The sequence below is a fragment of the Pelophylax lessonae genome (genome assembly GCF_965119305.1).
Source record: "Pelophylax lessonae genome assembly, chromosome: 5".
NCBI lineage: Eukaryota > Metazoa > Chordata > Amphibia > Anura > Ranidae > Pelophylax > Pelophylax lessonae.
Window position 1 is genome coordinate 488,341,687 of NC_138772.1, and position 24,413 is coordinate 488,366,099.

At 43.1% G+C, this 24,413-nt stretch overlaps 1 protein-coding gene across 15 annotated transcripts in view; it reads right to left on the reverse strand.

Annotated features, from left to right (window-relative positions):
* The window catches only part of UBR5 (ubiquitin protein ligase E3 component n-recognin 5), a 161,825-nt gene that overhangs the window by 26,300 nt on the left and 111,112 nt on the right, over positions 1-24,413 (reverse strand). For 11 of the 15 annotated variants that reach the window (XM_082257864.1, XM_082257859.1, XM_082257869.1 and 8 more), the window contains 12 exons: positions 22,866-23,038; positions 22,448-22,561; positions 21,524-21,741; positions 18,967-19,087; positions 17,827-17,943; positions 15,126-15,369; positions 8,096-8,201; positions 7,869-8,013; positions 7,630-7,760; positions 6,123-6,183; positions 5,498-5,673; positions 5,314-5,398 (listed from right to left, as the gene is read on the reverse strand). In XM_082257864.1, the coding sequence (XP_082113990.1) occupies positions 5,314-5,398; positions 5,498-5,673; positions 6,123-6,183; positions 7,630-7,760; positions 7,869-8,013; positions 8,096-8,201; positions 15,126-15,369; positions 17,827-17,943; positions 18,967-19,087; positions 21,524-21,741; positions 22,448-22,561; positions 22,866-23,038 (1,691 nt within the window). The remainder of the gene's footprint in view (positions 1-5,313; positions 5,399-5,497; positions 5,674-6,122; positions 6,184-7,629; positions 7,761-7,868; positions 8,014-8,095; positions 8,202-15,125; positions 15,370-17,826; positions 17,944-18,966; positions 19,088-21,523; positions 21,742-22,447; positions 22,562-22,865; positions 23,039-24,413) is intronic. The other 4 variants (XM_082257863.1, XM_082257862.1, XM_082257861.1 and 1 more) reach the window with 1 other exon arrangement.

Sequence of the window (24,413 nt, forward strand, 5' to 3'; positions counted from 1 at the left end):
AAAAGCGTAGAAAACGCTGATGTCCTGCGAAAATGGGAATGTGAAGATAGGCGTCCTTGATGTCTATGGACGCTAGGACATCCCCTGGATGCAGGAAGGCTGCTACCGTGCGAATGGACTCCATTCTGAATCTTCTTAGGTTGACGAAAGAATTGAGTGCTCTTAAGTCCAGAATTGGACGCACTTTGCCCTCTTTCCTGGGTATTGTAAACAGGTTTGAATAAAACCCTTGAAACCGTTCTGTCCAAGGAACGTGGACTACCACTCCTTGTTGTAGTAAATCTGTGACTGCTCTCCGCAGATCTTCTAAACGATCTGCGGATAGACGGATATTGGAAGGGAAGAATCGCGCCGGTGGGAGAGATCGAAACTCGATCTTGTACCCTGACCTTATGACTTCGCAAACCCATTTGTCCGGGATTCTGGAAAGCCATGGATCCGGGAATCGGCGAAGACGTCCCCCCACCCCAGTTATGGGTGGGGGCGCACCTTCAGGCTTTGGATGGTTTATCTTCAGGTCTGGAGGGGGCGGGCTTTTGCTTGCCCGACCAACGACCCCTGACGCCTCCTGCAGGAGCTTTGGAGGACTTAGTTTTTTCACCCGCTGGACGAAAAAACCTCTTGTGAGCAGAAAAAGAAGGCCCTCGTCTTTGACGAGTTCCTCTACCTTTAAAGTTTTGCGGTAAAAAGGTGCTTTTTCCACCGGTGAGATCCTTAATGATCTCATCTAAGTTGGCTCCAAATAGACGCTCTCCTGAAAAGGGGATATTAGCCAATGCTTTTTTGGAACCTTGGTCGGCTAACCAACCTTTTAGCCACAGTGTACGCCTGAGAACCACTGCTGAGACTGATGCTCGCGCCATTAATGGAGTGGCGTCTAACGCCGCATCACATACAAACTGTAACCCCTGTATCATTTGTTCCAACAAATCTGATACCGCCTGAGGGACTTCTTCTAAGTCCCGGCGTAACCACTTGGTCCATTCAGTTACAGCCTGCGAAACCAGACCAATAGCAATTATTGGTCTGAAAGCTGATCCAATCAAGGAAAACATGGTGCGAGACATAGCTTCTATCTTGCGATCCACTGGATCTTTAAAAGACGGAGCGTCTTCTAAAGGAATAACCGTGGCTTTATTCAATCTAGCAATAGGTGAATCCACCACAGGTGGTTCTGTCCATTTCTTAATAAGGGTTTCCTCAAACGGATAACGCCTGTCAATGCGTTTAGAAATATTAAAAGTGCGTTTTGGCAGACGCCATTCTTCTTCGATTGGATTGCCAAAACATTTGGGCAATGGAAAAACCTTTGCCACTTTGATGCGCTTTTTAGTCCCAAAAGGCATCTCAGTTTCAGCTATTTCTGATGGAATACCCTGTAACCTTAAAGTCTCTTGAACAGATACAATGAGTGCGTTTACCAACGCTTCCTCTCGGGCTATGGCGGATGCCGAAACATCCTCCTCACTGTCTGAAGAGACAGGACCCGAGACACCAATACCAGATGAAGTACCTGCAACTGCAGAAATAGGCTCAGAGTCTGAATCCGAAGTTTCAGATAATAAGGGGTTAGGCGGGGGTCGCTTTCTTGCGCCCTGTCCCTGACAAGCCACTTCCACCCGGGACACAAAAGTTTCCATAATAGCTGACAAAGATTCAATTGTCAATGGGGTGCTGGAGGATCCCGCAGACCCCTCGAGGGGATCCGGAGGAGATACATGAGTGGCAGGGTCCATGTTAATACAGGACACCTTTGCCAGCAAAAACAAAAAAAAACTTTTTCTTTTTTTTTTTTTTTTTTGTGTGTCTCCCCCTAGCGCAATAGCGCCCCTCAGAGTACCTGCTTCTCGATCCCAGAGAGAGAGAGAGGGACCCCCAAGGCTCACCAACCGATGCAGTGCAGTTTCCAACAAACTGCAGTCAGCGTCTGTCTTACACAGACTGGAAGGAGCTGTTTGCTTTTTCCCGGGCAGAAGGCGTGGCTCCGCCCCCTGTGTACGCCTTCCGGCGTTCCCAGCCCTCCACGAGGTAGCTGGGCTCACAAAACATGGCCGCCCCCATAGAAGAGACATAAGACTCCAAAAACATGGCGGCCGGCGTGACCTGAGGACATACATGCATTCGGTCTACGCCAAAATGGCGGCGGACCGCCGATATCGTCTTCCCAGCACATCCACCTGCACTCTGCTAAGAGATGACATATGGATCTACAGAGATACACTGCACATAAGGTAGGATTATACCTCCTATGTCTGCTGTAATGTTACAGTCTGCTGGGTAGAGTGTTAGCTCTTGAACCAAGTCCACTTCCCACAAACACATGCTGTATTACAAGGGGGACTTGTAAGTATCAGATATATACTGACCATATATGGAGGGGCCCATAATATATACTGCCTCATAATGAGGAAAAAAAGGGAACGTTTACTCACCATACCGAACCGACAGGCACCCTCTCTTCACAATACCCTCTCCACCGGGGTGGGGGTTTGTGGACGCCTCGACTCTCTGGTACCTGGCGTCCAAGCGAGCTTTTAACTCGCAAAGTCAGTCCCTTTACTGGGACTCCGTCGCGGCCGACTCAGCGCACTGGTCTGCACGCGCTCTTAGGCAGAAACCGGGGTGACCACTGGATCTCAACATCCAGCCCGTCGCCCGGCCCCGCATACTTACTTGAATATGTCGCGGCCGACCAAGCGCAATGCCATGGTCTGCGCGCGCTCGTAGCCCGGCTGGGGTGACCACAAGTGTCGCCCAGTCCGGCATTTTTGCTTGAAGATCTCACAGGAAAAAAAAAAAACACTGGAGAAAACTACCTAAAAAATGTCTTTTTCTTAAAGAAAAAAAGTCTTGCCAGGACCAAAAAGATCCCAGCAAGGAGCTTAGGTTCTTACTCCTGACTAGACAGAAAAAAAACTGATTCCCTGTAGCAGAGAGAGGGAGGATATACCCTCAGGGACTGCCCCTAGGGTGGAGCCAGAACGTTTTGTCATTCTGCCTAGTCCTACTCCTGCGGAGACAACATAACCCAGCTCTTGAGAATCAAGAAGACTACGTCTGTCAATGAGCGATAGAGAAAGAGCCTGTAGCCTCCAGGTCTCGACGCAAAAGCCTAGCCCATTCGGACAGTCTGTGACAACAGGGCAATGATGAATATTGGCCTCAGTGCCAAACCAGCCAGGATGTACATATTTCAGGCCACAGCCTCCTCAATCAGAATCATGCTTGCGTTATTCAATCCGGAAACCAGAGGGTCCACCACCGGTGGAACAGTCCACTTCTTAAGAAGGGACTCCTCAGGGGTATCGCCTAGCAAAATCGCTTAGGGACCCCAAGAGGAGAATTTGGTCCTCCCCACTATTTAGTGACAATTCTGTCAACATAGGAGGGGAAAGGGAACACCTTTTCTGCTCTAGATGGCTAGTGAATGCTAAAGGGAACCTGCACCTCTGCCGCAGCTTCAGCTGCATCCTCCCTCTAAGGTTTCACGCACAGCTACAATCAGTGCGTCCACCAGTGCCTTTTCGTTTGCAGAAGAGGAAGAATCATCACTATTTGAGGATTCAGGGCGCGTGGTCGTAGACCCAGCAGGGTGACAGATGAGGCGGGGGAAGGCTGGGGGGTGCTTTTTGCCAGCCCGTTGCCCAAAAGCCACCTTCCACCAGGGACACCAAGGATTCAAGGACGGCTGTCAGTGCATAGATGGATGGATGGGATCAGCCTCAGACGGGTTCAGGTGGGGAGATGTGCTCCAAAGACTCCATGAGTTACCAAGGGGATACCCCACAAAAAAGTGTAAAACACTGCTAAGGGACAACCACCACCGCTCTGGCAGTCCACCCGGTTGCCAGCCACAGAGCACCAATCGATCCTCCGCAGAGAGGGAGAGGACCACACCAGACTCACCACCCCGCAGAAATCAGGCACCGCAGCTACCAGGAGAATCTGCACTGCATGAACGGCAATCAGAAATCAAAAAAGATCCAGGAGTCAGCACCAGGGGATGAGGAGGGGCTCCCACCACCAAAATCACCGCCCAGAGGGCTGCACTGTCATGGCCGCTGCTATTTTCAGATGGCAAACCACTGAAAAATGGCCGCCGGACTAAACAAACATGGCTGCCATGCATTAGGCACACAACATACAAGAAAATCGCGACCCCCATGAGGCTCCCAGGAGGGATCCTAGGCCTCAAAACGGGACAGGCAAGAAGGCGGGCCCCTGGCAGGAGCCTCCACACCAGGTACAGACCCCCCAATCACTTACCATACCAGGAACCAGATGAGCAAAGCTCAAGACAGAAATTCCTCTCCATTGAACGCTGCGACTCAGGCAGAGAACCGTTCGTATGCGACTTCGCAAGGCGTTTAACTCGCAGGCTAGCCCCCGTCTGGTGTCTGTGTCGTGACCAACCTAGTGTTGCGCTGAGGTCTGTGCGCGCTCGCTGGCCAGACTGGGGTGACCACTGGATCTAGATTATCCAGCCCGTCACCTAGTCCGGCAGTTGATAGTAGATATCACAGGAAAAAAAAAAAAAAAAACCGAAGAAAAATTCTATCTAAAAAGAAAACATTGCCAGGACCAGAGATCCCAGCAAGGAACTAGGTCCTTACTCCTGACTAGGCAGAAAAAACAGAGTACCTATAGCAGAGAGGGAGTATACCCCCCCCCGGGACTGCCTATAGCTGTAGCCAGACTTTTTTCTGCCTAGTACCCTACTCCTGTAGGGGGCAGTATAACCCAATGGTTAAGGTTAAGAAGATCGGGAGCTGTGTTCGTCAATGAACGAAAGAGAAAAAGAAGAAGTTATGTACAGATGTGTAGGATACAGAAACGGGTTAATATACAGGTCACTACATGGACAAGATAGGGTTAAGATATACTGGCGGGGAAGAGGGTGAAAGCGTTCAAAACAATCCCACAACCTTGGAATCTGCCAAACTAAAACCAATGAATGAGTGATTAAGCCATTAATTCCTCCTTCCTCTGTTGTAAGAGGAAGAGGTGAGCTCTGCAATGTAAACACAAAACTGAGTACATTTGTGATCGGGACATCAAAGCGATCACATAGTACAAACCTGCTCAGATTGGCTTGGCACGTTGAGCGGCAAATAGCTGTGAAAAAATACGCTCCCACTTCACCATTCATAAAGGAACAGAGAAAATATGGGTGTAATGGGATGGGGTTCTATTTTACAAATGAAGATGGGCTAGAGCATGTCATTTTATTTAGAACAGGAATCCTTTAACTATAAATCAGTATTTTATGTTACAGAGAATTTATGGAACCTGAATATTTCACAAAAGACTTACTTTTCTGCCCAAGAGAACCTTTATAACCTGTCGGCTTAATGTGATTGGACATAGTTCATTCTGCAACAGGCACAGGCCAAGGATCCTGAAACAATGACAGATATGTTCTATTATATTCACAGAACACTGCAATTGTAATTTTCATTGCCATGACATTCTAAAAAATAATCCACAAAACCTTTACCTTCCAATATTTCGGAAACAGTTTAACCGGGCCTCCGTGTTCTTGCCTGGTCTGGGACTATAGAAACCTCGTTTACCAGGCTGATAAAATAAGGGAGCATTATCATCACCATCGTCCGTATCAGTTAGCTCCATATCAACCACACTGCGGCTGGATCCATGACGCTTACGGTTTTCCTGTAACAATTACAGTTTCAAGTTTCAGAGATAGTCAGGAACTAGTGACAGATTTAAGACCGGGCAGAAAAGTAGCATCTCATTTACACGCCCAAATATGCTGTGGTTCAGTAACTTGCTGATACCTGCAGCCAGGTGTGCGGATAGTTGCGACTGCTGAGCCTGTACAGAGCAGTGAGAGGCTGACAGGAGCCGCAGTGGTCAGCCAGTGTTCAAAAATAATCCCCACAGGGTGTGATTACCTGAATTTAGGGACAGGTGATCGTCCCTGGATACAAATTCCCTATAAACTTGCAAAAAAATGAATTTATATTAAACCTCAGCAAACTTCAATTTCAGTGCTACTAACAATGAGGCAGCCTTGGACCGTTAAAACCACAATTGGAAATCACAAGCATTACAAGTGGCAAAAAAAAAAAAAGATCATATCAGCAGTAAAAATGGCTTACCTGCACTTTCTCAGTTGAATCTAACAAGCCAAGATCAAGTATACTGTCTGCTCCATTTTCCCTAGAAAAGAAAGACTATCCAGTTAAATTGTGTTATTTTTCCCCTAGAAACTCCTGTCTATAGGCATGTTGATATAACCTCTATAGGAATGATTTGACCCCAGTATTGCCAGGTATTGTAAGGCAAGAGTCAAAAAAATAAGGTTCTAACTAAACCCCAGCCTCTAAACTTAAAGTGGTTCTAAAGCCTTAAGGTTTTTCACCTTAATGCATTCTATGCCCGCCTTACTCTTACCTGAGCCCGACCCAGCATTATGCATGAGAGCAGTGGTCTCCCTCCTTGGGCAGACTGATAGCAGTGGTAGATACTGGCTCCAGCTGCTGTCAATCAAAAACTGTGCCAAGCGAGGGGGGGGGGGGGGCAGTCGGGTCGAGCCGCCTGCTCTATCAATAGACGCAGACAGGGCAGCTTGGGAGAAAACGGCTATCCATTGGGGCACTTGCCAAAGAGAAGGAAGCTTTACTGTCCTTTTAAGGGATTATCTTCTGATTACTGCGTGCTGTGTCTATGGAATAGGAAATTATCAAAATTCTCCCTGACAGGACACCGCTAAGAAATAGATTTAAAAAAAAAAAAGAAACACGTTTTGCGTTAGACATATTTTAAGTTTACAAAGAGAAAGTGGACTTTTCAGGCACATCAATAAAAAGCGTACAACTTACTTTAGCCAAATATAAATATATATATAGATAGAGATATATATATATATATATATATATATATATATATATATATATATATATATATATATATATATATATATATATATATATATAGATAAATCCATATCGAAGCTGACCAACATTTTAATCTTTATCCAAATAAAAGTTGTACGAATTTTACTGATAAAATATATGTGCCTGAAAAGTCCACTTGCTCTTTGCAAACTTCTTCTTGGAATGGATAGGAGGTGGCGCTGCATATTATATTGGTGTCCACAGTTTATCTGAATAATTTAAGGTTAGATATTTGGGGTGTCTCTGCAGAGCCTCTCACTTCCAAGCTGTGCAGCTAAACAGAAACAAAGTAAGGGTCCTTTCACACGGGGCGGTCCGCATTTTCCTCCGCTCAGGCACTTTTTTTTTTTTTAAACGGACACGGATGACACTTTGGAGTGTCCGTTCCGTAAGTCTGTTTATCATCCCATCCGCTTGCAGATGATAAACAGACATAATGTATGTCAATGGGATTGCGGATCTCAGCGGATGACACCGCTGACATCCGCTTTTGCGTCAGTTCCGTTTTATTAAACGGAAGAAAAATAGGGTTCTTTTCCGTTCCAAAAAATGGAACTGATCGTAAAGTTCCAAAAAATGGAACTGATGAAAATCCGCAAAAACGGATGGGATGAAAAACGGACATACGGACCGCCCGTGTGAAAGGACCCTTAGGGTCTAAAATTGTCCTTTATGTATATGTGCACCAGTTTATGTTATCAAGTGCTACCTTCCATGTGCGATAATCAATTCCATAGCTTCATCCACCCGGGCTCTCAAAGAGTCTTCGCTGGCCAGCAGCAGTAGCAGTTGGGCTGGAGACAGTTCTAGCAGCATACCAGTAATTTTACTTGCAAAGGCCTAAAAGAAATCAATAGTTATCAGTTTCGAGTGTGCCAAGTTTATAAAGTATTAAGCCAACATCACAAAGCCGTTCCAAAAATGGCACATTGACAAGCTGTCCCTTACAGGCTGCATTGCTTGTACACGTGGATACAGCCTTTCCCCAAGAGCCTGTCTGTGAGCAGGAAGAGGATCTGGATCATCACTGGGATTCCCTTCAGAGGCTGGCCTAAAAGGCCTTGTGTCAATCGACAGCTGTCTCCTGAAATCTCTAAAATAAAAATAAGCATAGGTGTTGAGAAGGCCAAAATGAAAACAAGATTGTTGTGCAAGGAAAGAAAAATGGAACAAACCTGTCTCTGTCCCTCCGAGATCCAGCTCTTAGACCACTGCTTCGTCGCATGTCCCGTTCTCTTTCCCGATCTCGCTCACCTCGATTTCTAAGTCTCTGCATTAAACCTTTAACAGCAAAAATAGGATTGACTTATCTGTAAAATCAGTTTCTTGGAGTAAATTCACAGGACACAAATCTGTAGTTGGTACCACTGGACTATATGCAGCCACCTTCAGGCAATTGGTCACTGGGTAAAAAGGCAGCTTCTAACTTCATATATGATAAGGAGTTCTTGTTTAACTCTTCAGTACCTAAAGCTAGAAGGGTTGCAATTGCTATTCCTAAGAGTTGCCCTTTGTATCAACATAGGTGATGAAGGAACGGAGTGTTATACGCACTAGCAGTTTTAAAAAAACAAATTGAAGCCAAATTCCTGCTTTGTAGCAGTTACAGCAATTTTAGTTGTTTTGGGATAAAGGTTTACATAAATAGTTGACCACAGTAAGCACCCCTGTCAGTGGTAAATATTTTGCCTCAACCCAGTAACTGATAAAATCTGCAGGACAGCTTGATCTTTTGAAAAACAGACTTACTAGCCAGACCACCAGATGAAAATAGAAAAATGCCTAAAAAAAAAAAAAAAAAAAAAAAAGAGAACCAACACAAACACCACATCTAAGAATTGGTAAGCTGCAATATAATAAAATGTTTGCGTTCAATTCAATACAGATTTAAGGATACCTAGCTTTAAAATGGTTCTAAAGATAAAAGTTTTTTAACCTAAATGCATTGCATTCTATGCATTAAGGTAGAAAAACCTTTGTGCAGCTCTCCCACCAGTCCCTCTTATAATTACCCGATCTTAATCTAGTGCTGTGCACAAAAGCAGCTCACTTCCCCCTCAATTGGCTTCTGCTGCTGTCAATTAGCACCAATGAGGGAGTGGGGATGGGGCCGAGCTGCGCACTGTAAATAAATAAATGAATAGATATATATATAGATATTTATATATATCTATATATATATATCTATCTATCAGGGCTCGACAACCCCAGGTCGCCATGGCAACTAGAAATCGCATCCTGGCGCCTGAGCTTTTGTCAGTGACAAGTGCTTTAGCTGCCATTGCAGGGCGGGCATCATGGGGAATGCAATTAGCAGTGGGGAGGAAGACGACCCAGACGGATCAGGAAGAGCGCGGCGTGGCAGCTGCTGACACAGGAGAAACGAGTGGCCAGCAGAGTGCAGTGAAGCTAGCGGATTTCCAGCGGCCCGCCATCCATGCTGATGCTGCCGCGGTCCTTTCTAGGGTATTGCTGGAGCAGGCTGAGGGAGGCAGTGGCCCAGTTCAGGGACATTGGGGCTCCAGACTCCGTTTCCCTGGCAATGAGCAACCTGCTCCTTTCTGTTGGCCACAGAAGCCAGCTGAGGGAAGGAGAGCAGGCACTGGAGGTGGAGCCGTCGTCCATGCCATCTAGAGCCAGGAGACTGCTCAATGCCACAACCACCATCCCTCCTCTGTTGCAGAGAGGACAGAAGTACATGAGCTCTGACATCTGGGGAGGATTAGGAGATCAATGCAAACTGCTGATGTGAAGGAAGGGGGAAAGGGTGTTATCTCCCAGGTAAGATCTAATGGGGGGGGGGGGGGGGAGAGAAGTGCAAATACCAGATTCAAACTATTTGGGGGGTAAGGAGATGACCGACAAGTGCTGGCACCTTTTCTGTCTGATGTTCTGTGCCAAGCGGAGCAACTCCACCTGTGCCTTGCCCTGGCCATACCTGCATACCTGAAATCTCTGAGCTTTATACACAGCACATGCAATCTTGGGCACCAGTAATATACCCAATGTGAACCAAAAAATAAAAAAAATAAAAAATTGCAGGCAGCCAGTCAAAGGCTCAAGCCTAGTTAACAAGCAGTTTTTCATTCAACCAAGCGGGCTGAACGAAAAAAAAAAAAAAAATCTCAGAAGCTTGCAAGGAACTCGCTGTACTAACTATCCAATGTTAGTGCAGTAATCTCCCTGCAGAGCTACTGTTTTCTGACAGGGGGACTAGCCTCCCTCCCCTAGGCGGAACACACTGGTTCTGACAAAACCCCTTCTCTTATTTAACCAGAATGCTGAGAGCACTAATCGGATGCCAATCAGCAGACCATTTTAAGTAATGCCCCTAAGATCGAGATAAATACGAGAAGGAATTTTGTTGTTTAAAAACAAGCCAAAAAACTGGCTCCATATATATTATAAATATATATATATATATATATATATATATATATATATACATACATACACATACATACACACACACACACACACATATACACACACACACACACAAACACCCAGTATCTCACAAAAGTGAGTACACCCCTCACATTTTTGTCAATATTTTATTATATCTTTTCATGTGACAACACTGAAGAAATGACACTTTGCTACAATGTAAAGTAGTGAGTGTACAGCTTGTATAACAGTGTAAATTTGCTGTCCCCTCAAAATAACTCAACACAGCCATTAATGTCTAAACTGCTGGCAACAAAAGTGAGTACACCCCTAAGTTAAAATGTCAAAATTGGGCTAAAAGTGTCAATATTTTGTGTGGCGATAATTTTCCAGCGCTGCCTTAACCCTCTTGGGCATAAAGTTCACTACAGCTTCACAGGTTGCCACTGGAGTCCTCTTCCACTCCTCCAGGACAACATCATGGAGCTGGTGAATGTTAGAGATCTTGCATTCCTCCACCTTACATTTGAGGATGCCCCACAGATGCTCAATAGGGTTTAGGTCTGGAGACATGCTTGCCCAGTCCATCATCTTTACCCCTCAGCTTCTTTAGCAAGACAGTGGTCGTCTTGGAGGTGTGTTTGGTGTCATTTTGTTGGAATACTGCCCTGCTGCCCAGCCTCCAAAGGGGGGGGGGGGATTTTTATTATTATGCAGGATTTATATAGCGCCAACAGTTTGCGCAGCGCTTAACAAAATGAAGGCAGACATTACAGTTACAATACAATTTGCAACAAAAGGAATCAGAGGGCCCTGCTCGTTAGAGCTTACAATCTAAAAGGGAGGGTCAATTGATACAAAAGGCAATAGCTGTGGGGGATGAGCTGATGAAGCAAGTGAAACAGTGTTATTAGTTAGTAGCCGGGTAGGCTTCTTTAAAGAGAAGGGTTTTCAGGGATCGTCTAAAGATGGATAGATTAGGGGACAGTCAGACAGATTGGGGTAGAGAGTTCCAAAGAATGGGAGAAGCTCTGGAGAAATCCTGGAGGCGAGCATGGGAAGAATCATGCTCTGCTTTAGTATGTCACAGTACATGTAGGCACTCTTGGTTCCCTCAATGAACTGTAGCTCCCCAGTGCCGGCAGCATTCATGCAGCCCCCTGACCATGACACTTCCACCCTTATGCTTGACTGTAGGCAAGACACACTTTTCTTTGTACTTCTCACTTGTTTATCTTGGTCTCATCACACCACAGGACATTGTTCCAATAATCCATGTCCCTAGCCTGCTTTTCTTCAGCAAACTGTTTGCGGGCTTTCTTGTGCATCATCTTTAGAAGAGGCTTCTAAAGGGACAACAGCCATGCAGACCAATTAGATGCAGTGTGTGGCGTAAGGTCTAAGCACTGACAGGCTGACCCCCCCCCCCACCCCTTTAACCTCTGCAGCAATGCAATGCTGGCAGCACTCATACGTTTGTTTCCCAAAGACAACCTCTAAATATGACGCTGAGCACGTGCACTCTACTTCCTTGGTCAACCATGGCGAGGCCTGTTCTGAGTGGAACCTGTCCTGTTAAACCGCTGTATGGTCTTGGCCACCGTGCTGCCGCTCAGTTTCAGGGTCTTGGCAATCGTTTCATAGCTTAGGCCATCTTTATGTAGAGCAACAATTCTTTTTTTCAGATTCTCAGAGTTCTTTGCCATGAGGTGCCATGTTGAACTTCCAGTGTCTAGTATGAGAGAGTGAGCTATACACCAAATTTTAACACACCTGCTCCCCATTCACACCTGAGGCCTTGTAACACTAACGAGTCACATGACACAGTGGAGGGAAAATGGCTAATTGGGCCCAATTTGGACATTTTAACTTGGGGGGTGTACTACCTTTCATTGCCAGCGGTTTGGACATTAATGGCTGTGTGTTGAGTTATTTTGAGGGGACAGCAAATTTACACTGTTATACAAGCTGTACACTCACTACTTTACATTGTAGCAAAGTGCCATTTCTTCAGTGTTGTCACATGAAAAGATATAACATTTTTGCTAAAATGCGAGGGGTGTACTCACGTACGTGTGTACACGTACACACATTTATTGTGTGTATATTTTATTTATACACACACACACACACACACACATTATATATATATATATATATATATATATATATATATATATATATATATATATATATATATATATATATATATATATATATATACACACACACACACACACACACACACACACACACATTGCAGAGGAGATCAGCATGTGAAACCAGAGAAGGTGGAGGCTGATAGACTGGAGGGAAAATAAGGCATTACTATTACATTTAAAATAAAAAAAATAAAACGTTTACCAGTATTGTGCATTAATATTTAAAATGATTATATCCACGGAAAAAGTCTCAGCTTTTAGTACTTCAAAATTAAAGATTTATATCTCCCTTCCTACAGCTTCATGTCTGACTTCTAGTTAAAATGCCCACGTGTGACATTAATATATATATATATATATATATATATATATATATATTATTAATATATTATATATTAATTTCACTGCTTTACAGATAAAATAAACCCCTTATATCTGCTCTTTTTGAACTATAAAGGGCTACTTTTGTTTTTTATAACCCCATTATGACAGGTGATACAAAAAAAAAAAAGCATGATCCTGCTACTAAACGTCTTAAGCCAGGTTCACATCCATGCGTTTTTAGGTGTTTTTTTTTGCAGAAACGCACCACAATTCATTTAACATTGACACGTTCACATCTATGCTTTTTTCAGCCGCTGCATATTTGGAAAGGGTCATGGATTTTTTTCAACGAGAAACAGTGCTTTTTTTGGTTCAATAGACTTCAATTGAGAAGCTGCAGAAAAGCATGTAGTGAATTTTTGCCACAATTTGAGTTTAATACACTCAACATATTGGCCAAAAAAGATAAATAAATAAATGCATAAAAAAAATGCAAAAATCGCAACAAAATCGCATGTACAAAAACGCATCACAAAAAGCACTGCAGAAACAGATCAAAATCCAACTGCATAGATGTGAACCGAGCCTTATGCTGACCATACACATCAATTTTTGGACGAGAATATTCATATGAAAAATCTTTGTACATTCGCTGTTTTAAAATGAATGTCATTTCTGAACAAAGAGCACATACACTGTCTAAAAATGTATTTGACAAAGTAGTTTTCTTTTCTGCCCCTTTGAATTTTCCCATCACTGTGGTCAAAAATGAACGTCAATTTGACCCCACTAACAATTAACAAATTGAACAAACGTTCTTAAAATTATCATTTTTTTGAAGGAAGACTGTTTTTGTATCGCTAACATAAATGACAGCAGGTGCAGGTAGCTTTTATCAAGCCACCTGCCTATGACAAGGGAGTCTGCCATACACAATATATTACAGTTCGGTCTAAAAATTTGCAAAAAAAAAAATCTCGCTGTCTGATTTTTACCAGATTCAACCGCTAACAGAATCTCTCTCCACTGTTATTCTCAGAGTGGATTAGAGATTTTGCTCCCTAACCATATAGCTAGTTATTTATATTTACCACAGCATATAGATATTCAAAAATAAATTGCCTTTAAAAAAAAAAAAAACGTTAACTAAATTATACACCAATTTTTTTTTTTTTTTAAAGGTGGTTATGCGATTAATCGTAGCCATAAATCGGCCAACTAATAGAATATGAAAATAGTTAGTTGAAACCCTAATTCTGATTGCCATAAAAATAGGAATGTGACAACTAGGGCTTCATAAAAGCTGTCATGCTGTTTCTCTAAAACAGCAGTGTTAAAGTGATGTACAAAACATCAGCCACACAAAGCTGCCTTCAAACTTCACAAAGTGTGTGAATTCGACAGAAGCTGCCATTCTGATTTATAGACCACATACTGGTTTCAGGACATTAAAGCGGTAGTATCCCGCTTTTTTCACTTTTAACTACAGGTAAGCCTAGAATAAGGCTTACCTGTAGGTACAATTAATATGCGTGCCGGTTTAGGAGAAATTACCACTGCATAAAGCCGCTGACGAGTGCGGCGCATGCGCTCAATGTCCGGGGGGGACCTTCAGAGTTCCTCGCCGGGAATTGCCGGAAAATCACTCCCGCGCGCATGCGTGGCAGTGACGTCATCGTGGCTCCGGCCAATCACAGCGCTGGAGCCGCCGAACCCGGAAGAGAAGCCGAAGGATCATGTCAGCGTCAGCTTCGTTCTAAGGTAAGTGTTTCATAATGAGCTAGTATGCAATGCATTCTAGCTCATTATGCCTTTGTCTTGCAGGTTCTTTTTTTTCTTGGATGAGTTTACTACCGCTTTAAAGTGTAACTAAAGAAATTTTTTTTTTTTACGTTTTGGATAAACTGGAGAGGGATTAGAACCCGTCAAGTTATTTCGCTTTCTGTGTCCGTTTGGGATATTCACCCTATATTGTCCTGTTTACAGTGAACATTGAAAATATAAGTAAAAGAAAATCCCATATTTTGGGTTGGCACCAGAAAAGAGCGGAAATCTTTCAATGGGGACACTAGTTGTGGTGACTCCCCAAGATTCCATCATTGGAGGAATTATCTATTACTTTGCGTTTTGGATATGGGACACAGATATAAGGAAAAAAAAAAAAGAGAGATTGAACCCCTTCCTAACACTATCCACAATGAAACAAAGAAAAAAAAAAAAAAAAAACAAAACACGTTTTTTCCTTTAGTTCTACTTAAAATTTTAGCCTGTTCATTCAGTCAACAAACATATTCAGCCACACTCAGTCTTTCACATGCTGTAACAGGCTTACTTGTATGTGTTCCTTTGTTGGTGTTCTGAATGCAGTCTAGACTTGGCAATTTTTCATTTGACAGAAATGCTTGAGCAATAGCAGTATAGAAGCTTCGGGCTACTCCACTGCCCTCTCCTGGCTCGTCTTTAAAAGTGACCTTTACCCTGTGCACAGCCATTGGTGTTGTGGCACACCTGCGTCCAAAATGGTTGTTCAACTGCCTCATTGTCTGCTGAATAAGGAGGTCTCGATCTCGGTCAACCTAAAACCCAAGCAAAAAAAAAAAAATGTTAAATGGATCTCTGCCTTTTATTTAAAGTTATTGTAAAACCCACTTTATCCTTTTCATGCAATCCACAGTGTTAGATAATGCAATTTCTCCACTATGTGCTTTATTAAAAAAAATGCTGTTGTATATTTCAGAGCGCCACTCACGTGACTGCCCGCCGTTCCCTCTCCCGGTCTGACAACCCCCCACTGACATCAGTCAGGAGGAGGGGGGGGGGGGTGGTCGAGAGGCAGGTAGTCAAGTGAGCGCCTCTCTGGAAATTCGTATATAACAGCATTTTTTTGTTAAAGCACATACAGTGGAGACATTGCATTAACGAACACTGGGGATTGCTTGAAAATAAGGTTATTTTAGCAGCAGGCGAAGAGGGGTGGGCACTGGTACGAGCTGATAGGCAGAGAGGGGAGGGAGAGCAGGACAGAGGAGAGCTGCGGATGACGAAGGCATGTAAACTGACCACTGTGTCCGGTCTCAGCAGCAATGATAGACTGTGGTCAGTTTACAGGGGGGAGAGCAGAACCAGGAAGGATCAACCAAGTATTTTAGATGATACAAAGGGCCAAATTACACAGCACAAGCACTGTGCTGTTATTAGTGCTTTAACCACTTGCCGACTGCCTAACGCCGATCTACGTCGGCAGTCAGCCCCTCACAGGCAAAGTGACGTAGGGCTACGTCACTAGCTTGTGAGGATCTAGGGAGCGAGCGCGCGCCCCCGGAGGCGCACTCCCGCGTGGTCACGGACCACCCCGCGCGTGTGACCAGCGGACCCGATGTCCGCCGGTCACTCGGCGATCAGCGGGGGAGAGGGAGAATGTCAGGCAGCTTGTGTAAACAAGCCACCTGTCATTCTCCTCGCTGTAAAGACACTGATCACACGGATCTAGTATGTAGATCCGTTGATCAGTGTCCTCACAGCTCAAGCCACAGCCAATCACAGTAGAAAGCACGCCCCTAGGGATACACACAGCCCCTCCCTCCCAAATAAAGTTAACCCCTTCACAACCAGTGTATTTTTACAGTAAGTGTGCATATGTATAGCACTGATTACTGTAGAAATGTCACTGGTAACCCCAAAAGTGTCACAAATGTCAGTCAAGGGTCCGATCTGTCCGCCCCAATGTCGCAGTACCGCAAAAAAAAAAAAAAAAAAATCGCAGATCGCCGCCATTACGCGTTAAAAAAAAACAACAAAAATGACAAAAATCTTTCCCTTTGTTAGTAAATGCGATAACTTTTGCGCAAACCAATCAAAATACGCTTTTTGCGATTTTTTTTACCAAACATATGTAGCATAAAACAAATTGGCCGAAAATTTTAAAAAATTTTGTTTTACTTTTTTTAGGGGGGGAATTTCATATAAAAAAATGTGAAAAATAGTTATTTTTGCAAAATTGACGCTATTTTTTTGTTTATAGCGCGTGATCAAAAAAAAAAAAAAAATCGCACAGGTGATCAAATACCACCAAAAGAAAGCTCTGTTTGTGGGAAAAAAAGGACGTCAAATTTGTTTAGGTACAGCGTCGCACGACCGCGCAATTGTCCGTTAAAGTCACGCAGTGCCGAATCGCAAAATACCCCCTGGTCAGGAAGGGGGTAAAATCTTCCGGGGCTTAAGTGGTTAAAGGAACAGGATCCATTTTTTTTTTTTTTTTTTTTTTTTTTTTTTTTTAGGGCAACAAACGCTTTAAGTTATGATTATGCAATTATCTTTCAACTTTTATAAATTTAAGAATAAGCTAAATATAAAAACAAAGATTATTCCAACTAAAAATTTACTACAGTAGTCCATAGATTGCTAGAATCTCATTGGAAATAAGCATGGGCAGGCTAAATGTACCCAATTTGATCAATCAACTTGGATACAACCAGCCTGTTAGATTTTTACATGCAGTATTGCCAGTAGCTATGATAACCCCTAGCAAGAATCGCTGTGTTCTCCAGGTGGGGAAAACTCCAGGTGGGGATTCCCTCTTCAACACGAGTGGCTGCATGAAAGAGGAAAAATAAAAAATAAAAGCGCTAATTTTATGGCTGGCTTATCTGTCCGCTCCAGCGCTGTCTGGGCTGCAACACTGCTTCCTTCGCTTCCCTCCTGTGAGGAGGGAGCAGGGGCATTGCTTTCCCAGCACTATGTCTATGGATGAACACAGCCCGGCTCCAGAGTGTGCATGCAAAAAACACAATCTTAAGTATTTCTTCAAGCTAAACACATTGACATGCAAGTCTATACAATTAATGACTGAAATTCTTTTAAAGAAAAATAAAAACAGCATAAGGCAAGACTGATTGATGCATCTTATTTATTCAGTAATTTTAGAAGTAACCTCTAAACACCACCAATGAAGAAGCTGATGTCCTACAAATAGTGACAAAATCCAAAAAGGATTAGGAGTCTCAAAATTATAAGAATTTCTTTTGGCATCTTACCTCCAAGGTTAAATCTCTAGATTGCTGATTTCGAAGTTTTTCCATCTCTCTGCGGAACTTGGATTCCTTTACTTCAAAGCCACCCAACTCCGTCAATATCTGTTTGAATGAGCAGAACTGTCAGCAGTCAACTACACAGATATAACTTGATAGGCCTTTTCTTGGACTTTGTTTACATGTAACAATTAGTATTTTGTTTCTAGAAAATTACTTAGAACCTCCAAACTTTTTAAAGCAGAGGCTCTAGAGAATTAATGGGTTTTGCAATTTATGTCACACGGTATTTGCGCAGCGGTATTTCAAACAGAATTTATCTAAAAACTCCTTTTTGCATTAAAATTCAAAAAAATCCATAATACTAACATTTTTGTGAAATATTAAGAGATGATCTTACTTCGAGTAGATACCAAACATGTCACGCTTTAAAAAACTATACACACCCGTGCAACAGCGACCAACAACATACATTTTATCTATTGGCAATGCTTTAAAAGCCTTTACAGGTTACTACTTTAGATTTACAGAGAAGGTGGGGAATGAGCGGGGGGGGGAGGGGAGAGACGAGGAATGAGGGGGGGGGAGGGGAGGGAACGAGGAATGAGGGGAGGGGGGGTGGGGCGAGGAATGAAGGGGAGGGGGGTGGGGCGAGGAATGACGGGGAGGGGGGTGGGGCGAGGAATGACGGGGGGATGGGGAGAGGAATGAAGTGACCCCAAATCCCTCCTGTACCCTTAGGGGGGTCACACAAAAGATCTGCATTTTTTTTTTTTTTAACAGCGCCGTGACATTCTGGTAAACCAGAAGTGATGTCAGGTCATTACTTCCGTGTTGCCATAGTGGAGAGCCAATCAAAGCTAGTCACGGCTTTTTTTGGCTTTCTGACCAGCCAGGATCATACTGGCTGGTTGCTCGGGTCTCCCAGTGGGATAAGAAAATCCGAGCAAGCCGCGGAAGGCAGGAGGGGACGTCCCCTCCCGCTGCTTGTAAAAGCAGTCCAGTGGCTAGTTAGCCATTAGGATTGAAAAAAAAAAAAAAAAACAGTATCCGGGTGATGCTTGCAGCAGGCATCATCCATGTATAACAGCCCTAAATATGTCGCTGGTCCAGAAACAGATAATGAAGAACACTGAAAAAACTTACTGATCCCGGCTCTGCTCCAACATCCTCCATGAAAACTCTGCCAAAAAGCTCAAGTGATAACCTCCATCGACCCAACAGCATATCATGAGATATCACCATGCCCATAAAACTGCACTGTGGCCTAGAATAAACACCACACATTAGTAAAGAAGAAAAATGCATCTGGACTCAGTGTTGATCCTAGGTTACCCATTCATAACTATTCAACAGTGTGCTTACTTGGTTTCAGATGACCCTTTAATAGTTATTCAACACTGTGTGCTCACTTGTGGATTCTTAAAAGGGCCTACATAAGTATAAACTAAAAATATGAATGAAAAATATGTAACTTGCAGTGTCCATGAACTATATAACCATAAATGAGCATCAAAAAAATTACATATAAATAAGACCCTATCCTCAAAGTGTAACTATAAAGTGTTTACGTGTGTAGATTCCAACAGTGCATAAGTGAATATACAACACAATATAATAATCATACACTATGCATGATACATAAATCACTGTGTACACTGAAAGTGCTCATGTGCATAAACTAGAATGCAAATTATGAATTAAAAAACAGTTCAACATATAATTTAATATATAAATGATAGACCGCTAAATATAGTCCATAAAATGGAAGTAAATGGGCTGCTCAAACACCAACACCATGCCTGCAGAGCCAATCCACACTAAAATGCCACTGGGACCTAAATCGCCTTTCAAATAACTGGGTGCCAAATCCAATACACCACGTTCTCGCTCCTCTCCAATAACCGAGACGTACATGAAAGCCAAGGCCAAACAGATAAAAATCGTGCAACTCTGTTTTTGAGGAGCCAATAAAACAATCTCATGGTAATGTGCTTACAAAGAGAAGTGCCCAGACTGGCACTAGTGAGAACCGCCAAAGTAGGAATTGCATCCCCACTCCATGTAACCAGCTGACTCACCCTTCACCTAATCACTCCAAGGCCGTAGCCGGCGTGCGTTCCACGATAGTGCAGGAAGGGACGTCACTGGATAACCGGAAGCTTAGGTGGTAAACAGACCACAATACATTTTGCTGAGTAGCACCATCAGGAAGTCTGAATCTTAATTATATGTTAAACTTTTATTCACTTTTTGCTATTTGGTTCATTTATGCACATGAGCACTTTCAGTGTACACAGTGATTTGTGTATCATGCAGAATATATGATTATTATATTGTGTTGCATATTCACTGATGGAATGTATGCACGTAAACACTTTATAGTTACATACACTTTGATGATCGGGTCTTATTTATATGTAATTTTTTAATGCACATTTATGGATACATAGTTCAGAGATCAGCCATTCTCAACCCTTTCAACACAGAGGAACCCTTGAAATTTCTGGTCTCGGTGAACCCCTGATAAAAATTAAAAATTTACAACTCATGACACATTAGTGTGACAGTCAGTGGGAAGAATGCTCCTTACTCTTGTCATCATTGGGGAGAATTACCCCCTTACAGATAGCTAAAAGGAACAATGGTTTCATTGGAAACTTACCTGAGAGGTAGAAATTGCCCATTGCTCAAGGAACCCCTAACAAACCTCAGGATGAACCCTGGTTGAGAAACCCTGCCATAGACGCTGCAAGTTACATTATTGTTCATTCATTTTTTGGAGTCTATGCACATTTACGGATGCATATATAATCAAAAATCACCTTCCTTATATTTTTTTCACATTTTTATGCGTTTATCACATTTAAAAGGGGCAACAGTTTTTAATCCAGAGTTTTTTGTAGTTGGGTATTAGGCGCCTTCACACATTTTGCATAAGTATAAACCAGGTCAAGTGGGAATTTCATATCTATAGGCTGAAGAAATTTTCTAAACTGCAGCAGCTGGAAAAGCCAAAATACTCCATAGATTGTCTCAAAAAAATAAAAATGGAGGACTTTGTATTGTACTTACAGGAGACCAATCATTAAAATATCAACTACAAATAAATTGAGAATGAAAAGTTTCACTACCACATAACAATGAGCAAAAAAGTACATTTTATAATAAGAATATAAAATCGCTGTTTCTGAGCTGCCTCCTATCTCCCAACACCTAGGTACAGATCACATGGCCTTGGTTTGCAAACAATATTGTGGCTGTTTCATGTACTTTGGGTCTGCAGAGAGACCTTGACTAAAACTTTCAGTAAGAAACGTGAATTGAAAAGGCACATCTAGGAAACAGTCATATATAAAGCAGTAGGGGTATGGGTTTTATTCTTAGGACTAGGGACACAACAACTCCCATATATGGTCATAGGCATTCATATCTTCGGAATTAAAACGCTAGCCAAGTTGGTGTTTAGACTAGCCAACACAGTGAAAGTAAATAAAAAAAAAAAAAAAAAAGAAACCTAAAGCCCAGGAATATGCATCAAGTCTTTATACTCTTGGCTGGTAGCAAGGAAATCCATTACATTAGAAAATGGTGATAAAGATAAGGAAGCAACACTGGAAAGCTATCTCTGCACAGAGATACATAAATAGAAATAGAGACAGGACATCCCATATATAACTAAGCTGATAGCAGAGCAGTGTACCTGAATGAAGTCAGAGGAGGGCCCTCACTCTCCGTCAGCCCAATCTCTGCCAGCAAGCTGCTCTTTAACTGAGCAGCCAGATCATGTGCTGATGGTCCTGGCTTTGAGCTGTCCATTTCTTCCTGAGGTGCAATGGTTTCCTCTGTCTCTTTCTGATGGGTTTGCATGCTCATTACATTCTTCAGGTTAGCAGCATAGGACATTTTGGTAGGCAAAACCTAACAAAAATACGATACATATAAACAACATCCTTAAAGTGGTTGCAAAACCTTACATATACCCAGTGAGGTGAAACAAATGCTCCTGCGTAAGTTGTACCTTTTTGTCTGCGGTCTTCTCTTCTCTACATCAGTTCAAAGTCCAGAATTTATAAAGTTTGTCGGAGCATTCAGAAAAAAGGGGGCGGAGAGCTGAAGTTACACACTGCAGAGCTCAGTGAGGAGAGATCTGAGAGCTGATTGGAGGGGAGGAACACACCCCCCTCCACATAGCACACAGGAACAGAACTGAGGCTGTCAATCAGCTGGAGATCCCTCCAGTCACCTTTTTTCATCAAACACTATACAAGTATGCTACTTCACCAAACACTTAACTGCAAATTGAGCAGGTCACTCCTTGTAACATCTTACCCCAGTCTTCTTCCGGCAGCAGGCCGGCCCTTTGGTGCAGAGAACTGCAAAGGGGGCATTTTACTTGAGGTCTTAATTCAGAAGTGGCTGAATGACGACACTTGACATCATTCAACCGGAAGAGGAGCGAAGGCTGGGACTACACAACAATGAGCGGTGTAGTGCTGACAGAGTAAGCATGTCTTTAAAATACTTTATAAACGGGGGCACAGAGTGAAAAAAAAAATCCTTGAATCAGGTTTTCTTTCTTGTAAAACATACCAAAATATGACTAAGAGGGCTTTTGCATGCTTACCTCCAAACAGTTTCTGTCCACCGTCACTTCAAGCAGACATTTTCCACTATTAGCTGAAGATGAATACAGGCCCTGACTAGGTCGGCCAAACAAGTCTTCCTTCCGAGCATTGGGCTAAATAGGTGATGATAAATTAGATTGTAAAAATCAGTACCACTTTTACCAAACAATGGATAGGAGCATACAACACAATTTCTAAAACACACTTTCAATTTAAGATGGTCCACGTAAAGCCACCTGCATAGTCAAATAACTCCCAGACCTACAGCAATGTGAAGCCACCCAATCATAGAAGATAATGGCAAGCCTAGCAAAAGAGATGGTTTATCATGGTCTATTTTCTAGTTTGATAAGGAGGGCAGGCAGATACAAGTGGAGGATTATAAGTGGAAAGCACAAGAGCTGCTTATATTAATACCTGTAAGAGATGTGGCTGGTCAGCAAGTGGGATGGCATCTGCAAGAGGAACCTCAAAAGGATTTGGTGGAATGCAACCCAAGAAGGTCATAGAATCAGAGCGACGGAAGAACGGGTGATTCTGGCCAGTCTCAGCAGGTAGCGTATCTTCATCCTTGTCATTTAATGTAGAACCTGACAATAAAAATACGTGTGTGTTTTACAGATGTTCCCATAGACTATATTAGACAATTTCATAACTATGCTTTAAAGTAGGGTATCCAAACCGCAGCCCTTTGCTTGCCTTTACCCAGCCTTTTTGGCACACTTACTGCTATGGATGCAAAGCACTAGCACCAACAATGCCACACCATTCCGTTCACAGACCCCAAAAGGTGGGACAAATTCTTCCCAATGACAACAATGGGGCACTACTTCTCACTCCCACTGATCACAGACTCCATATCATTTTTTTTACTTCCATTGACAACCGAGCCTGTATTATTTACTCCTTTTGAACTCTAGACTTTGCCTTCTTTTTATAGGGTTACAGAGTACTCTTACCCAAAACCACCTTCTGGATGTAATTAGCTGAAGCAGGACCAAACAAACATTCACCTTGAAGGGTAAATGTTCCACATGGTTCTGGGAGGGTAATTCACTGACCTACCTTTCAGCCATAAGATCCTGCACACGTGGACGGACAAGACCCCCAATACAAGTTGTTAAATCAAGTCTTTCAAGTCTCCAATGCTAAGAACACGTGGGAAATCTTCAAGGTTTTTTTCTTCTGGTTTTGGTTATCTCCACTAGATACGGCCCCCTCTCTCGTCATTTAACAATATACAGGAGAGGATTGAGGATGTTGTGGAAGATGCCATGGTCCAAATTCTGTGCCCTCTGGTAGAAACTTCAAATTATTCTGGACTATTTGTACAAGAAAACTCACAAAGGCCTTTAGGTCTGAGATAAACCCTGACCTTGGGGCTCTTCAGGAGTAGATTCCTCGGGAGAGGATTCCTCTGCACCCTCTTCGACCAGAACATTCTCGCCTTTCTCTACCTCATCCTCCACTTGTCCTCTTCAGTTAACAGAAAACAGGAGGAGAGGGAAGGCTTCCACATGCAACCAAGTTGGTCCAAGCTAGTAAGTATTCCTGAAAGCTGATGCAAATTCCTCACCAGTCACAAAGAAACTTGAAGAAAGTGCTCCAGAAGTTACGGCGATAGATAGGTGGAGGGAATCGGAGCTGCACTGACCTCCCGCCCCCTCCCCCGAGGGAATACATGGGGCTCCATGTAGGTTCCTCCGCCCCCCCCCCCCCCCCCCCAACCTGAAGAAATGCGATTTTTGACTTACCGTAAAATCCATTTCTCTGATGTTCATTGACAGACGCATCTTCTGGTATTCTTAACCATTGAGTTCTACTGCCCCCTACAGGAGTAAGACTAGGCAGGAAAAAAATTCTGGCTACACCCATGGGCAGTCCAGGGGGTATACTACCTCTATCCACTATAGCCACTCAGTTTTGTTACAAGCAGGGTCAGGAGAATTAGAACTCCACAGAGGG